Source organism: Phacochoerus africanus, chromosome 13 (genome assembly GCF_016906955.1).
Source record: "Phacochoerus africanus isolate WHEZ1 chromosome 13, ROS_Pafr_v1, whole genome shotgun sequence".
In the NCBI taxonomy this organism is placed as follows: Eukaryota; Metazoa; Chordata; class Mammalia; order Artiodactyla; family Suidae; genus Phacochoerus; species Phacochoerus africanus.
Window position 1 is genome coordinate 7684053 of NC_062556.1, and position 17383 is coordinate 7701435.

The window sequence follows — 17383 nt, forward strand, 5'->3', positions numbered from 1 at the left end:
AGAATGTGGCTGTATTTGGAGAGTGAGTCTTTAAAGAGGTGACCAGGTTAAAATGAGACCATTAGGGTGAGCCCTAATCCAGCCTGAGGGTACCCTTAGAACAGGAGGCAACGTGGGCTCGTAGAGAGACGCTGGGGTGCATGGGCATGGAGGAAAGACCACTTAAGGACACGGCGAAAAGGCGGCCATCCGCCCCCCAGGGAGAGACGTCTCAGAAGAAACCAAGCCTGCTGGCAACTTGATCTTGGATTTCCAGCCTCCAGTGTGGAAAAGAAATGTCTGTTGTTTAAGCTCCCCAGTCTGTGGGCTTTTGTTATGGCAGCTGTAGCTAACAGATACACTCAGATAAGCCTGCTTGTGTCGCAAGTATGGAAACTTTCAGATCTGCGACACTAGACCGCCAAATGCGATTCTCTTTCACTTGATAGCCAGTATCTCCAGGCTGCTTTTTTCAACTTCCTGATGCAGGTGGTGAAAGTATGGGACTGTGAAACGGGAAGGCTGCTGTCTGAATTTATTGGGGCTCACGGCAATGCTGGAATCACTTGTATGACCTTCGACTCCAGTGGAAGAAGGTATGTGCCTTCTCCAGAATCTTCTACTGTTAGGCAGGGTGACCCCTGCCACACCGTCCTGACAGGGGTCTCTGTTTCCTAGGCTGGTTACTGGGGGCAGAGATGGCAGTCTGAAAATATGGAGCTACAACAACGGACATTGTCTGCACACCCTGAAGCATGGCAAGTCACCTCTTACCAAGGGTCCCTGTAAAATAATGTTGCAAGATTAGGCATTGGTAATCTATATAGAAGAAATCCAATGAGATAGAAGATAGGATGCATGGAACAATACTACATCCTCTTTTTTTTCTGGCATTTCATTGCCAGTGACTCCAAACTTCTATGCAGGGGGGACATGCTTTACATAAATGTTAGCACTCCCATCTATACCCCATGCATTTGTTCCCTCACTGCCTGGTATATACCTGATTTCTTTAAAAAGTTTAACTTTTCTAACCTTTTTTTTTTTTTAATATTTTTTTTTATTTTCCCACTGTACAGCAAGGGGGCCAGCCCATCCCCACATGTATACACTACAACCACACCCTTTCCCCCACCCTTTCCCCCTGCTGCAACATGAGTATCTAGACAAAGTTCTCAATGCTATTCAGCAGGATCTCCTTGTACATCTATTCTAAGTTGTGTCTGATAAGCCCAAGCTCCCAATCCCTCCCGATCCCTCCCACTCCCTCCCCCTCCCATCAGGCAGCCACAAGTCTCTTCTCCAAGTCCATGATTTTCTTTTCTGAGGAGATGTTCATTTGTGCTGGATATTAGATTCCAGTTATAAGTGATATCATATGGTATTTGTCTTTGTCTTTCTGGCTCATTTCACTCAGTATGAGATTCTCTAGCTCCATCCATGTTGCTGCAAATGGCATTATGTCATTCTTTTTGATGGCTGAGTAGTATTCCATTGTGTATATATACCACCTCTTCCGAATCCAATCCTCTGTCGATGGACATTTGGGTTGTTTCCATGTCCTGGCTATTGTGACTAGTGCTGCAATGAACATGCGGGTGCACGTGTCTCTTTTAAGTAGAGTTTTGTCCGGATAGATGCCCAAGAGTGGGATTGCGGGGTCATATGGAAGTTCTATGTATAGATTTCTAAGGTATCTCCAAACTGTTCTCCATAGTGGCTGTACCAGTTTACATTCCCACCAACAGTGCAGGAGGGTTCCCTTTTCTCCACACCCCCTCCAGCACTTGTTATTGGTGGATTTATTACTGATGGCCATTCTGACTGGTGTGAGGTGATATCTCATGGTAGTTTTGATTTGCATTTCTCTTATAATCAGCGATGTTGAGCATTTTTTCATGTGTTTGTTGGCCATCTGTATATCTTCTTTGGAGAAATGTCTATTCAGGTATTTTGCCCATTTTTCCATTGATTGATTGGCTTTTTTGCTGTTGGGTTGTATAAGTTGTTTATATATTCTAGAGATTAAGCCCTTGTCAGTTGCATCATTTGCTAACCTTTTTAAATACCACATAATTCAAATTTCACAAAGCCTAGGTGAACTAAAACTCACCTTTTTCATGTGTCATTGCGATTTTTTTTTCAAGGCTGCTTATTCCAATTGTTCACATGCTGTATCTGTTCTTGGTAAAATTTCCACAGTTCTGGCCTGTGTAACCATGAGGAAGACAGAGACAAATGTTCTTCAACTAGTAGAGAGTGTAAATGAGGAAGTTTCCGTGTGGCACAGTGGATTCAGGATCTGGCATTGCTGCAGCTGTGGTGCAGGCCAAAATGTGTGGTGCGGGAGGTCATGGGAGTGGCCAAAAAAAAAAAGAGAGAGAGAGAGAGAGAGAGAGAGAGAGAGAGAGAGAGAGAGAATATAAATGAAGTCCAAGTAAATAAGAAAAAATTATCCAGAGTACTGAGTGTGTAATTCCTATTTCTGCCTTTGACCTCATGTGTTCCTTTGCCTGTTCACTCAGGCACTAAGTGCTAGGCACTGTGTAGAGTCGTCAGGGGAAGGTGAGTCTCTTCCCACAGCTGAGCGAGGGCCGAATCGGCCTTTTAGGACTGGGAGGGTAGCAGGAAATCAGCTATGCTTCGATGGCTTGAAGTTACCTACCTGTGGTGTGAACACCACAGAGTAAGCACTGAATTTTCCCCATTCATCAGTTAGGTTAAGTCAATATGTGATTCAAAACTAATAAGCTGATTCAAAAACTAATAAAGAAAAATGTTTACTATAAGTTGCTAATATTATCTTTCTAGATGAAAAGCAAAGTGAAATCTGTGATTGTACCTACTTGGAGGTGAATCAAAATAAGTGAGTGAGTTATATGCTGCTTGAATGTAAGAGGAGCATCTTGGGTATTTAGTGGGGCATCTTTTTGATACAAAATTTGTCCTAGAGGAGGGCACCGGGATAGTAACAGGAATTTTCAGTAGGAAGTATGTCAAAGAAGTCCCCAGAACTGTAGTTGCTCCCTGATGGTACTTTAGGCAACTAGGCCCTTTCAGAATATGGGAGGCAATTCCTCCCTATTCTGATAACTGTTTAGAGGTAGAGATAGGAAGTAGTGTATCTCTCCACCAAACACTTTATCAAGGAATAAATCACAAACGAGAGTAAGTAAATTCAGCAGCCATATGTCAGAGAATAAAAATCCAGTCAATTCCCTCCTGAACACGAAAGCGTTAAAAACAATCTTTGATCTGTTTGTTTGTGCCCTGCCTCCGTGGTCCAGCCATGCTTTCAGGCTCATAATCCTCAGGAGGCAGCTGCTCGTGGACCAGACCATGGAAACAACAGGGTATCCTGTTTCTGTTTCCTAATCCTTTAAGACCCAGTTTAAAAACGGACCCTGATTTATCAAATCACATTTTATCTTGCTCTCCATAAAAAACAGGGCTTATTTTCCTGCTCTCTTCATTTATTACATAAACACAGCAAAATTAAGCCACAGTACTGATTCTGTGCAAAAATTAAACAGGTGGAAACTTACATATCAAAATGTAATCATCTGTTATTGTTCTAGGTTCATCATTGCTGTTGGATGGGATAGAAGAATAAACGTGTACTTTGTAAGTGAAATGTACAAAATTGTGATATATCAAAACCCTGCTTTAGATTGATATCCTTCTCTCCACTCTAATCCCCTGTTGATTCTTTTTTCACTCTAAAAACAAACATAAAGAAATTCTTTTTACCTCTGTCTGGTATAAGCCCAGTGGTGAGATAGACAAGAGTTTCCTCCTCCTCCTTCTCTCTCCCCACCTTTCTTTCCTCCCTCCCTTTAAAAATTCTCTTTATTTTTTCCGTTTTGGTACCTTCTCTCTAGTTACTTTTTTATGGGAAGAAAAGTCAAGACTCTGCATCCAGTTCTGATGTTTGGGGGTTTTCCCAACCAACAAGCAGTTCTCCGACCCCAGCTGGTATCTTACGACTGGACTGAATTCTGACACTGTCTCCCTGGAGAAAGCATCAGGTTCCACAGGTTCAGGTTCAGTCCTACATGATACAAGACTCCCGACCCCCACTTCAGACACTACTGCAAGTCCACGTTGTCCAAGTGGCTGTAGATCAGAAGCTCCACTGACCCCCACTCCTTGGGTTATGTTAATTTGCCTAGAGCAGCTCACAGAACTTAGAGAAATATTTTACTTACTGGACTATCAGTGTTGTGAAAGGATGTAATGGGGAACAGCCAGATGGCAGAGATGCGAGGGCAAGAAATGGGGCAGGGTGAGGAGCGTCCCAGTCTCATCTCTTAGGAAATGGCACGGTCCTAGGAACTCTGAGCCAGAATTCGGACAAAGACCATATATTCTTATTATAAATCACCGTGTCACAGAGCTCCAGGTAGGGAAGCTGTCGGGTGGAGAGGGCATCTTTGGAGAGCTGGACCAGACTCTGCCTTGACGTCATCAGTTCCCCCACACCTCGCCTGGTCTCCGTACTCTGCACAGGCTGCCTGTGTTCCCTCCTCCTTCTAGCCACGTCTAGAGTGTTCTCACCTCAATCGCAGGTTAACTAGACCGTCAGCTGTCCAACCCTTCCATTTCTTTCTTCTTCCTCCCACCTTGTCCTTATGTCCTAGTCTCTCTCTAAATGGAAGAAGGGATGGGTGTTTATGCCATCCCTAAGCATCTCTATGGGAAAAAATCTTGTTTTATGGCTTAGAGATTGGAAAAGGGATCCAGAGACAGGGAATGAAAATGCTGACTCAAACTAAGTTTTAAATCCACCTGTGGCATTTTATTTCCCCTGCTGGCTATGCTGGATGGTCCTGGATTTCCAAAGTCTTTTACATTGTAAGTTCTTTATTCTTTTGAAAGTGTGCTGTATTCCACACCCTAAGCCTTGCATGCTTAGATGATTTGAGAGATGACTACCTGATAGGTCTTGGCGTTGAATTTGTCCTTTGATATTACAGGTTCCTGGGCTGATGGCTTTTGCTTTAGTGCACGCAACAGCTATAGGTCTTATTATGGAAGCAAAGCTATGCAGACCATCTGAGGAGAGCTTGTCAGTTGACATATGATTTGCTGAAATGCAATCACCCAAACGTCAGGAGTGGATTGCTTTTTATTCCCACTGGCACTAGGGGAATTTGCTTTGACATTTCAAAAATCGACATCACTGGTGGGGTGAGGGGTAGGGTTGTAAAATGTGCCAGTGCCTTTCTCTGAAGTTGTGAGTGTGTTGGCAGCTCATTTTACTGCTGGTACCACATCTCTTCTTTTGCTTTGGATGCAGGACACACCGTGTGACTTTCGTCACTTCCGGAAGCCGCAGCCACACTGGCAGGATGACCTGGTGAGCTGTGGTCCACTGTCCAGCTCTTAACCCAAACAGTGGCACTTGAAGGGGATGTCCTTCACTTCTGGGGCTCATCCTGAGTCCCCTGGGCCTGCCTAGGGTGGTCACAGCATCAAAAGCCTCCAAATCCTCTGCTGTGGTGGGATTCCTGACTGGGGTCCAGCTAGAGCCAGGAGCCCTGAGCTCCAGGAAGAGTGATGGCCCATGTTCAAGTTGGGGCAGGAAGCCTGGGAGCAAATCCCTGCGGCTCTCCTTGACTTCTGCCTGGCCCTGTAGAGCACAAACAGCAGCCGGGGTGTGACGGGTGTGCCTCTCCTCAGAGACACATCCATGTTCCACTTCTACTTAGCATGCAGAGCCATGTGCATTCACGGTGCCATCCTTGGGTGACCAGGGAACCTAAGAGATGACCTTCCTGCTGCCCTGTGGCTTGTTAGGGGTCCATAACCAGAGGACTTATGAGTCACTCAAACTGCCCCCAATTTTCTACAGCTTCCTAGGGTTGAATGACCTGCCTCAAAATTGTCTGGATGACAAGCTATTAAGACAAGTGTTAAGGAGTTCCCACTGTATCATATCGCAGTTGGTTAATGATCTGACTTGTCTCTGTGGTATTGCTGGTTCAACCCCTGGCCTGGCACAGCGAGTTAAGGATCTGGCATCGCCACAGCTATGGCATAGGTCGCAGATGCAGCCCAGATAGGATCCCTGGCCTGGGAACTTCCAAATGCCACAGGTGCAGCCAAAAAAAAAAAAAAAAAAGGTGTTAAGAAAGGTCCCTGTGCATAACCATTTTACCTCCACCCAGCCCTATCTCATGCCTCATCAATATTCCAAGAGCCACAAGTCACTAGAATACAAACTAGATGAAGGCAGACCTTTTCTTTTTTCTCCATTATATTCCCAGGACAGGGCTCGGTGCCTGGGTAATAGTACCTGCCCAATTAATATGCTTTCATTCAACTAGCATGTGTCAAATGTGTGCCCAGCGTGTGCTCTTCAGGGAACAGGCAGTGATGAGCAACGTGGTGACCACACAGTCCCTGCCTTCATGGAGTTTGCAGATGAGCGATTGTTGAGAGAAAGAACAAAGTTAGGCAGAAAAGGCCTCCAGGGAATTCATGGCCTTTGTGAGGGAAGAAGACAATTGAAGTGGTGCGCATTCTTCAGGGAGTTCCCATTGTGGCTTAGCAGGTGAAGAACCCAACTAGCATCCATGATGATGTGGGTTCAATCCCTGGCCTTGCTTAGTGGGTTAAGGATCTGGTGTTGCCATTGAGCTGTGGTGTAGGCTGGTAGCTGCAGGTCCAATTCAACTCCTAGCCCAGGAATTTCCACATGATGCAGGTGCGGCCCTAAGAAGAAAAAAATATAATTTATTCACTGAATGATAATTCTGTCAACGCATCCTTATCAAGCACTATCATAGTGCCATCCTTAGTAGGTAGGCACAGAAGCTTCAAACATGAATAAGATGTGATTCCTGGTCCAAAGTCTCACAGACTGGCAAAGAGCTAAACTAAGGAAATTATCATCATACGATGTGACAGATGATATAACAATGTTTAAAATGCTGGAGAAACCCAGAGGTGGGAACTAGCTTTGCTCCGACGTCATACAGGATATTAAAAGATTACTCGGCTTTTTCTGGGAGGCCAAGGCAGGGAACGGCAGTCTAGATGAGAGGAAAGGGGAGAGTGTGAGCCAAGCCCGGAAGCATGAGAAAGAAGCATGTTGCTTGCAAAGACTATGAATAGTCTGAGGGCCAGAGCGTCAGAAAGAGCGGCAAATGAAGTTGGGAAGATCAATCAGAGCTTGAAAGCCATGCCAGGGCATATAAGCGTCATTCCACAGGCAGTGGGGACCACAGGAGGAGCAGCCCAGACACAGGTGTTCTCTCAGTTGGGAAGGAGAGGGATTTGGGGCTGGGATCGTGGGGAGGAGAGAGCCATTGACCTTCTCTTTTCCAACTGTCTCACCCACCGTCTTCCCAGCTGCTTTCAAGTAGAAGGAGCAGCTTAGATGATCACGGGTACGACCTCAAGGGACACTCTGTGGGCAGTGTGTGCAGGTAGCAGAGAAAGAATGTCTTTACAGCCCCAAGAGAAGCCAGTTCTCCTTACGAGGAAACTGCACCCCAGTGAGAAAGTTCAAGGAATAATGGCCAGGGACCCTTGGAACCCTGCAGCCCTGGTCTCAAAAGCAAGAACATTTTCATTTCATTTCTTCTCTCTTGAGGATCTGTATTCCTCTGTAATCCATAAGGATCCATATCGCAAATCCTCCTTTCAGAAGAGTAGGTAATTCCAGTTCCTAAAGCACTTGTAAGCCACAGTGGGGTGCAGATGGGAATTGAGTCCAGAGACTCCACGGTTCAGAATTTAAACCTGGGCTCTTGGGAGGCCAGGCCCTCTTGACCAGTGCTTGGTTTCCATTGTCCTGTTCCATAAACATCTCAGCCCCAAAGAGGGCTCCTTGTTAGCAGTCCCCATGCCAGTGCCATGGGGAGGTGAGGAAGCTATTAGGAGTGAGTGGCACATCCAGGGAAAGGTGTTAGAACTGACCCAAGGAGATGCAGTGCCTCTGGCCGACCTGCAAGTGGATTCCTACCTGGAGGGATGCCTCTGATCCCTGGGCTGGGCCACAGGTTCCAGGTGAGTCCTTGATGTGGGCAATCACAGGAGGGACCCTTGGGCATCTTCTGTCTCAGGCATCAGAGGAAGGGAAGTTAGCTGTGGGTGCCTAGGGACTGGATTTCTTAGTCTGCCCCTCTCTTTCCTAGGACCACGGACACAAGGAGGACATCCTGTGTGTGGCTCAGTGCCCCTCTTTTCTCCTTGCCACCTCCAGCTATGGTGGGGAGATTATCATTTGGAATGTCATCTCAGGCCACGTGTGCTGCAAACTGAATACCCCCAGCCCTTCTGATGGCGCAGAAGATAGAGAAGGTAGTTGGGGGGTGAGCGGCCGCTCTATACAGGCCCCGCAGCCGGGCTCCTGGCAGGTTGTCTAGAACCTCAGCCCTGGAGCACTCCCCGGTTATAAGGGATTGCCCTGGTTTCAGGCTTAGCTTGTCAGCTGGAGATGCCCAAAGCTCGGAGGGCGTATCCCCAGGCACCCAGCCATCAAAGCTCATCTCCCAGGCCAGCCCGCCACCTCTCGGAACCCTTTCCTCACCCACTGCCCACATGGAGGACTCTCTTCCCTGCCATCCCCAAGGGCTTTTACACGGATTTTACTTCTCTGCCTTCGGGACCACCATCCATGTGCCTCTGTCATCCACCAAGCTGGCCTGCTCCCAGACCGGCTCAGACATCGTCTCCTGATGGTCTCTCTCCTGTGTGCCCTCGGGCTTTATGCCACCTTCACCATCAGCTCCCTCTAGTGGCTTTGGGCTCCAGATCCCCCTGCATCTCCCACTGGGGTTTGTTCTTACTACTCATGTACATTACAAGACTTCTCCCCACTCGCACACCCCTCTCCTCAATCTTTCTGCCCTGGTTCCATTTCTTCAAGGCCCTCTCTCTCTGCTGAAGTGATCACGGGCTCATTCCTTCACTCATTCATTGGAAGAATATTGACAGGCTCCTGCTCTGTGCTGGCCCAGTGCTCAGGGTGGGAACTGCTGTTCTCATCCCTCTGCCTGCCAGTCCTGAATCGTATGGAAAACACATACCACGGGATTCACTTATCTATCAGTTTTATTGCTGGTGCTGCTGGACTGGAAAACTGGTGGGGACTCACAGCCAAACAGGCTTCTTACCATCCCTCCCCCCACATCCAGAGTCCAGGCTCATCGTTCCCAAGTAGCCATCTGTAGACACTCATCTGCCAGAAGCTCAAGGACCCACTGCCCCACGCCCCCGGGGGCGCAACAGGGTAGACCCAGGGTGTTGGGCATTTTTGCCTAAAACTGGAGAATTCCTGCATTCTCCTGAACCTCAATCAGCCAGCCTTTAAAGAACCACAAGCTCCCGATTACGGTCCCTGCTTTAGGCGGTTGATGACCTAATAGCCGAGGAAAAAATTCACTGGACCAGAGAATGTTTTTGAGCCGCTCCCATGGGCATAGCCCTATCAGAGGTGAGTAGAAGAGTCTCGCGCCAGCGCTGCCCTCAGGAGGCTCACAGTCTAAATCCAGAGACAAGATGTGTATGCCCAACAGGTAAAATAATGCTGAAGCGATGCAGTCAGCCTCGCCTCGCTTGAGAGACGCCCCAGAGGGCGGTGGTTAGAAACCGAAAGCTCTGCACGTCATGAGATGAAAAAGAATTCTTACCTGTAGATTTATTATCCAGTCTATTCCTGTCCTCTTTACTACATATAAAAAGACTCATCTGTGAAACCCTTTTTGAGAAGGCCTAAGAATTTTAAAAAACCATTGGGGGAGAAAATGGTGGCATTTCCTTCTAAAGGTTTATTTTCGTTGCATTAAAATGAAAATTAAGTCACTGGCCAAGAATGCAATGTTGACCTTTCAGCCAGCGGTTCTCATTTAAAACCATGTTTGCAGCAGCATTTATTGCCTAAAATTATGTGACTGCTGGTTTTGAAAAACTCCTCTTCTGCTCCAAAAATGCAAAGCCAGCTCTAGCTCCCAATTACTCACATTTCAACACTGCAAAAATTGCACAAATTAGGTGGGAAAATGTGAAAGTTCCCTCACCCTTCCGGGAAAGGGCAGTACTGGCTCTTCTAGAAGGTCAGAACAGAACGGGGCAGTCTTTCTCACATGGGATTGGTTTAGAGGCTGCCATTTTATTTGGAAAGCCATCCGATAATTCTTCTGAAGTCATCCTCAGTAGAGGAGAGATGAGAGAGAAAGGTATTTATGCAGGCAAAGCTAATGAAGTTGAAAACCTATTCTTTCTGACAACTTTTCAACATTTTAGCTTTATCCATCCTTCTACATGTTGGGAATTATTGTCTTCCCCCAGATCAAAGAAAAAGAATTTGAGAGTGAGAGCGCGAGAGACCAAGAGATTTCAATCAGGCAAAGATCCAGGAAATTTGCGTACTAACTGGGAGGATTTTCCTATTTTGCTGCTGCTGCTTTTTTATTGTGGTAAAATACACGTAGCATAATATTTACCATCTTAATTATTTTCAAATGTTCAGTGGTGTTAAATACTTTCACACTGTTGTGCAGCCATCATCTCCATCCAACCTCCTAACTTTTCTTGAAAAGAAACTCTATACCTTTTAAATAGTACCTCCCCCCAGCCCCTGGCAACCACCATTATTGTCTGTCTCTAGATTTCAGTTACTCACAGGAATGGAGTTATACAGATTTGTCTGTTGTGACTGGCTTATTTCACTTAGCATAACTTCAAAGTTCATCCGTGTTTTGCATATTAAGGAATTTCCTTCCTTTTTAAGGCTGGGTAATATTCTATCATGTTTGTATTCCGCAGTTTGCTTATCCATTTATCTACTGATGGATATGTGGATTTCTTCTACCTTTTAACTGTTGAGAATGATGTTGCTTTGAACATGTACAAAGATCTCTTCAATACCCTGTGTTCAATTCTTTGGCGTATATACCAAAAGATCATATGGTAATTGTATTTCTAATTTTTTGAGGAACCAAAATACTATTTTCCATAGTGGTTCTGCTATTCTCTGTTCCCACCAACAAACAGCGCCCAGGGTTCCCATTTCTTTACATCCTAACGCTTGTTATTTTCTGATTTTTCAGTGTTAGTCATCCTAATGGGTGTGAAGTGGTATTTCATTGTGATTTTGATTTGCATTTCTCTAATGATTAGTGATATTGAGCATCTTTTCACATGCTTATGGTGTATTTTCTTTGGAAAGATGTCTGTTCAAATCCTTTGCCCATCTTTGAATTTGGTTGTTTTGTTGTTACATTTTAGAAGTCTTCTATATATTCTGGATATTAATCCATTATCAAATAGATGATTTGCAAATATTTTCTCCCATTCTGTAGGATGCCTTTTGATGACCCCCAAAATTAATGTTCATTAAGTCTAGTTTGTCTGTCTTCTCTTTTGTTACCTATGCTTTTTGGTGCCTTATCCAAGAAATCATTACCAAATCCAACGTCATGAACCTTCTGTCCTATGTTTTCTTCTGAGAGTTAAATTTCTTTAGGTCTTACATTTAGGTCTTTCATCCATTTTGAGTTAATTTTTGTACATGGTGTTAGTGCTCACACTGACCTGGAGAATAGGTGCTATCGGACCTGTTTTCATAGAGGAGGAAACAGGCTAGAGTTAAGTAACCACCATTATAATGGTTACCATGCAGTGAGCATCTCTAGGCTCTGAGTACGTTAGGTGTAGTGTCTTCATTCAGCCTTCACAGCAAAGTCACGATTCCCACAGAGTCTCTAACTTAATTTTCACTGAAACTCTGAAATTAAAGGTGGTGTCTCCCTATCTCAGATGAAGGAAACAGGACAAGGGAAGTGAAATGCTCCCCCAGACCATGCATGGTAAGTGGGAAGCAGGGACGTGCCCATTTCCCGGTACTCCACAGCCCCTCCCCGGATGAAGTGGCCATTGCGAAGGGGTTTATCTTTGCTGCCCCTCCCCCCTTTCATCATTCTTCCTTCCCCTCCCCATGTCGATATTCTAAGAGCCAGAGAACCTGAGAGTAAGGTGACACTTAGTTCAGTCACTGACTCTGGATCCCAGGCATTGAGGAGGACACCCTGTAGGTGGCCCTCCATCCACTTCTGAGAACCCTCAGCCCCTAAGGGCAACCAAAGCCCAGTGTCAAGGGCATGGGCTTTGGACGCAAATATACCTGGGTTTGAATTTCAGTCCCTCCGTGAGTTAGTTTGTGACCTCAGGCCATGCGATTCTTTTTAAACCTGTCTCACGGCCGGGAAGGTCCAGAGCATCATGTCCAACTAGGGTTATGATCATTGAATATGGCGGTGTCGAGAAAGGCCTAGCACCATGCCTGGCACAGCAGGTGTCCACTAAGCAGATAATCCCAGTGTGATCACTGTCCACCCGAGGCCAGGGCCTGAGTCTGCCACGTCCCCTGGTTTTCTCAGTGCACAGCACAACGCCGAGTTTGGAGTCAGGCCAGAGTGAATGTTGGTGAATGATTAATGGCCCGAGTGGTGGATGTCCCCAAGGTGCTGAGACACGGGAGCAGCACCTCTTATATATATTTTTTTCTCTTGTCTTTTTGTTGTTGTTGTTGTTGTTGCTATTTCTTGGGCCGCTCCCGCGGCATATGGAGGTTCCCAGGCTAGGGGTTGAATCGGAGCTGTAGCCACCGGTCTACACCAGAGCCACAGCAACGCGGGATCCGAGCCGCGTCTGCAACCTACACCACAGCTCACAGCAACGCCGGATCGTTAACCCACTGAGCAAGGGCAGGGACCGAACCCGCAACCTCTTGGTTCCTAGTCAGATTCGTTAACCACTGCGCCACGACGGGAACTCCAGCACATCTTATATTTAACTTTCTCACCGACCCTGTTATTACATGAGACCTTTCCTTTCACCTCCAGTCTGGGCCAGGTACCCCCAGAGCCCACACGCTCAGGGAAGGTAAGATAAAGGAGCTCCTCACCCCACTCCCAACATCCAAGGAGCTACATTCTTTGTGGCTCTTGAGGTTTGCATCTAAGTAAGTCTATGGGATTTTTATTCAACAGCAAAAGTTTGGGTTTTGTGTACTAAGCACTCTGAGAGAATTAGAAATAAGTGGTAAAAAAGACGCATGTGGCCCCGGTGTTGATGGTATTTAAAATCTAGCAGGAGGAGTTCCCATCGTGGCTCAGTGGTTAACGAATCCGACTAGGAACCATGAGGTTGCAGGTTCGATCCCTGGCCTCGCTAACTGTGGTATAGGTTGCAGACATGGCTCGGGTCCCACATTGCTGTGGCTGTGGCGTGGGCTGGCAGCTACAGCTCCTATTCGACCCCTAGCCTGGGAACCTCCATATGCCATGGGTGTGGCCCTAGAAAAGACAAAAAGACAAAAAAATAAAATCTAGTAGGAGGAGTGGAAGATGGGGAAGTGGGGCAATGGGTTTAGGGGTAATTCAACACTTAGCTGTGTTGTGAAGACCAATTTGATGTCTTCTTTTGGACCTCCCCAGGCCCCCACTCTGCCCAGTGCCTCTTTCATCTTTTAAGATTCCAGATCCAAAGCTCCTTTTCCTGAGAAGCCTTCTCTGCCCTCTCCCTTCCCCACAGCATCTTGTTTGTTTGTCAAGGGTAGTTCTTTTGGTTTGGTTGGATTCTCTGTTTCCCCAGATTTCCAGAGCACTCAGCACGATGCCTAGTCCTACTGAAGATGTAACAGACATGATAAGAAAAAAAAAAAAAAAAAACAGGGAAGGAAAGAATGAACTGCTCATGGCCTCGAACAAAGCTTTGCACTATTCTAAATCTCCATTTCCTCTGACTCTGGGACTGATAATCCAGCCCCATATGATGTCACAGAGTTTTACATCTTGACGAATGTGAAAAGCGACAGAAAGGTTGTTTAGTATTATTCTAGCCCAGGATTTCTAGGCAGTGGGGTCCTCTTGGGAACTGCCCACGGAGTTCCAGGCAAAGCTGTGACCGCCCTGCCAGCCCTCTCTGCCCCTCCCCCCAGCCCACCCCAAGTTCCCCATCCCTGTCTCTCTCCAGAAGTCCTAGGGTCCTGGGGCAGAGCCAAGGGGCCCCGGGCCACAGGGCCCATTAGCCTTCGCGTCTGACTTTACCCACCAGTCAGGCCGGGCTGGTTCTGAACCGCTGAGGCTGTGTGCACTCCGGCGCACACTGTGCCTGCTTCGGCCAGGCCCAGGGCAGCTCTACAACACCCGACACCCAGGTGGCTGCTGGGAAGGATAAGGGAGGAGCTGGGAGCTGCAGGGGGGAGGACAACCCAACACTCTCCTGTCCCCAGGCCCAGACAGAAGTGTTTCCTGCCTCACCTTCCTGAAGACTCGGGCAGCCAACTTGGAATCAGCGGCCGCTTCCTTGATCACCAACGGGCCCCAAGGTGAGGACGGAGCCACAGGGGCTGTGATGTTCAGCCTAGGACAGGTTCGGAGAGGAAGGGTCCCCGGGCATTCAGGTGACCCACACCCCAGCCCTCCAGTGCTCCCACTGCTGTTTTCCTCGGGCTCTTCATGGTCTCTGCTTGGAGCCCAGGCTGACCCCACTCCGCCGGCCCTCTGGGCCTCAGGCGGCCAGCTGGGGGAGCGAAGACCATTCCCACTCCTCCCCGTGGTCTCCCTGCCCAGCAGCTTCCTAGAGGCCTCTGCAGGTGGCAGGGGGCGCTGACTGCTCCTGGAAAGATGTGGGGCTCACAGGATGCCATTTAATGGAGTTAAATAAATACCAACCCGGCCCATGAGGGGAAGATGCCGCAAACACCCCCAGGCAGGCTGACGGAAGAGCTGAGAGAAGAGCAGAGAATGGTGTCATGGGGATCAGCTGTGGAAGCTGGGCCGAGAGCCGTAGGATGGGCTTCTGAGGCCACCTCTGCCACTAACTAGCTTAGCCATGTACACAGGTGACAGGACCGCCAGGCTTCAGTGAAATGTAACGAATGGAGGAGCTCCCTGGTGGCCTAGTGGGTTAAGGATCTGGTATTGTCACTGCAGCAGCTTGGGTCACTGCTGTGGCCCGGGTTTGATCCCTGGCCTGGGAACTTGTACATGCCTTGGGCATCGCCCCCAAAATGTAATGAGTGGGCCAATGTCCTGTTCTGAAGCTGTAGGGTTTTATTTTAAATCATGAGTTAAAAGCAGCCACCTGTGTCATTCTGGTTGTAAGAGGAGGCTGGAGGCGTGTGCACAGAGCCCAGGGCATCTGGCTGTCTTCTCCTCACTGGGCCGGGAGACCAGCTCCGCCCACAGCCCGACTCTGCCCAGCTCCAAAGCTCCTGTTGGGTCAGCACTGGGGGTCTCTTTCGCCCTCCACCCTGGGCATCCCTCACTTCTGCTTTGCCTGGTGGGAGCACAGGGCCCCCTCCCTGAGAGAAGAGGGGGACTCCACAGTCTGGTCATTCAGGGAGCTCCCAAGAGGAAGAGGTGTGCATTGGGGGGGGGGCTTACACAGGCTTGGTATGAACACCTACGTGTAAAACAAACAATTGTGACTGACAGGCGAAAGAGAAGCCAGAGAATTCTGATCAGGCAATTCCATGGTGTGTTTAAAATAAGAGTTCGCACACACTCGCATGCACACACACAGACGTTAATGATCTCCAGGGCACAGACTTCCCCTCCAGAGCCAGAGGACGCCTCCTCCGTCAGGAAGGCTGCCTGGAATAGTGGAGGAGAGAGAGGCTATGGAGCCATTTAATCCTAAACCCACCGAGAGAACCTCTTCACCAACATGTACCAATCGATCGTTCTAGCTGGTCGGATTAGGCCAACGGAAAAGCAGCAGCCCTGGAGCCCAGAGGCCACAGTGCCTCTCTGCAGAGGCTCCAGGACTCGGCCCGGGGAGCTCACGAACTGCAAAGTGCAAGCACCCAGGCACCCTTCCTCCTACTTCTCTCTTCCTAGGCTCCATCACCTTCTGGAGGCTGTTTGGCAGGACCTGTCCTATTGCAAACTTCACTCCTGTAAGTTGCACAGTGAATTGGAAATAAGTTCCATGCTTCAGGTTTGGGTGGGCTGGGGTTTGACCCTAGCCTGATTCTGTGATAAGCAGCTCAGCCAGGCTCCAAGCCCTTAGCTTTATCATCTACATTTCTACCTTGTCAGAAGATTAATACAGGCAAGGTGACTCGTTCTTACTGTGAATGGGAGATAGTATTTCACTTGCCATCGTCTGACAGGTAAGCTTTACCAGTGATAGGTTCTGTGTGTGTGTGTGTGTGTGTGTGTGTAATGATCCCTGTGCATGTGTCTTTCAGTCCAAAGACAGAGCCCAGGTCAGCAGCATGGTGGTGACAGCAGGAGATGCCCATGCCTACGTGGCTGACCGGGACGGCTTTGTGCGTGTCTATGACATCAAGGAGTACGGCATGTGGGGACCGGAGCTGCAGCCGCCCAAGAGTAGGCAATGAGCTCTCCGTGTTAGACAGATGAGCACTGCTTCGGTTTTAGTTTAGTATTCTGGTTGATAAAATAAAATTGTACCAGTGAGGAAGGGGTCTCTGAAACAGATCTAGAAAAAAATATTTTTATGAAAGTAGTCAGTGTTGGCAAGGATATAGGAAGACGGCACTCACACACTCTTGGATGAAGGGCAAGTTGACAATGTGCATTAAAGCTTTGAACCAGCAATTCTACTTCTGAGGATTTGGCCAAAAGAAGTAATGTGCACAAAGACTTAGTTATAAGGTTGTGAATTAGCATATTATTTACAAAAGAGAAAGAGGAAAGTAATAGGTAAACCTCGATGTCCAACCTAAGGGGAATTGATGTGATGGTATATAATACATTGGAATACCATTTGGTGATTAAATAAGGATGCTGTATATGAAAATGTATTCACAGGGAAAATATTCATGATAAAATTGTTAAATGAAAAGAATCAGATCACAACATCACAGTATGATTCTACCTTTATTAAAAGGAAGATGTGGAGTTCCTGTTGTGGTATAGCGGAAACGAATCCAGCTCGTATCCATGAGGATGTGGGTTCGATCCCTAGCCTCCCTCACTGGGTTAAGGATCTGGCACTGCCTCAAGCTGTGGTGTGGGTCACAGACATGGCTTGCATCCCAAGTTGCTGCGGCTGTGGCGTAGGCCAGCGGCCACAGCTCTGATTCAACTCCTAGCCTGGGAACTTCCATATGCCGCAAAAAAACAAAAACAAGAAGATGTACAAGGAAAACTGAAAGTCTGGAAAAATATATGTCAATGTTGTAACAAATTCTGTCTCTTTGTGCATGAGGTTATAGATATTTTTTTGTTTTTGTTTTTAGAAATCTGTCTTTTATGGAGTTCCCTCTGTGGCTCAATAGTTAACGAATCCAACTAGAAACCATGAGGTTGCAGGTTCGTTCTCTGGCCTTGCTCAGTGGGTTAAGGATCCCGTGTTGCTGTGAGCTGTGGTGTAGGTTGCAGACGCGGCTTGGATCCCATGTTGCTGTGGCTCTGGC

At 47.5% G+C, this 17383-nt stretch overlaps 1 protein-coding gene across 1 annotated transcript in view; it reads left to right on the forward strand.

Moving 5' to 3' along the window:
• The window catches only part of LOC125113622 (WD repeat-containing protein 49-like), a 40309-nt gene that overhangs the window by 16357 nt on the left and 6569 nt on the right, over window positions 1–17383 (forward strand). The window contains exons 5-13 of the mRNA XM_047756441.1: window positions 469–575; window positions 658–737; window positions 2791–2845; window positions 3558–3603; window positions 5279–5338; window positions 8124–8289; window positions 14225–14320; window positions 15837–15895; window positions 16190–16331. Of these exons, the coding sequence (XP_047612397.1) occupies window positions 469–575; window positions 658–737; window positions 2791–2845; window positions 3558–3603; window positions 5279–5338; window positions 8124–8289; window positions 14225–14320; window positions 15837–15895; window positions 16190–16331 (811 nt within the window). The remainder of the gene's footprint in view (window positions 1–468; window positions 576–657; window positions 738–2790; window positions 2846–3557; window positions 3604–5278; window positions 5339–8123; window positions 8290–14224; window positions 14321–15836; window positions 15896–16189; window positions 16332–17383) is intronic.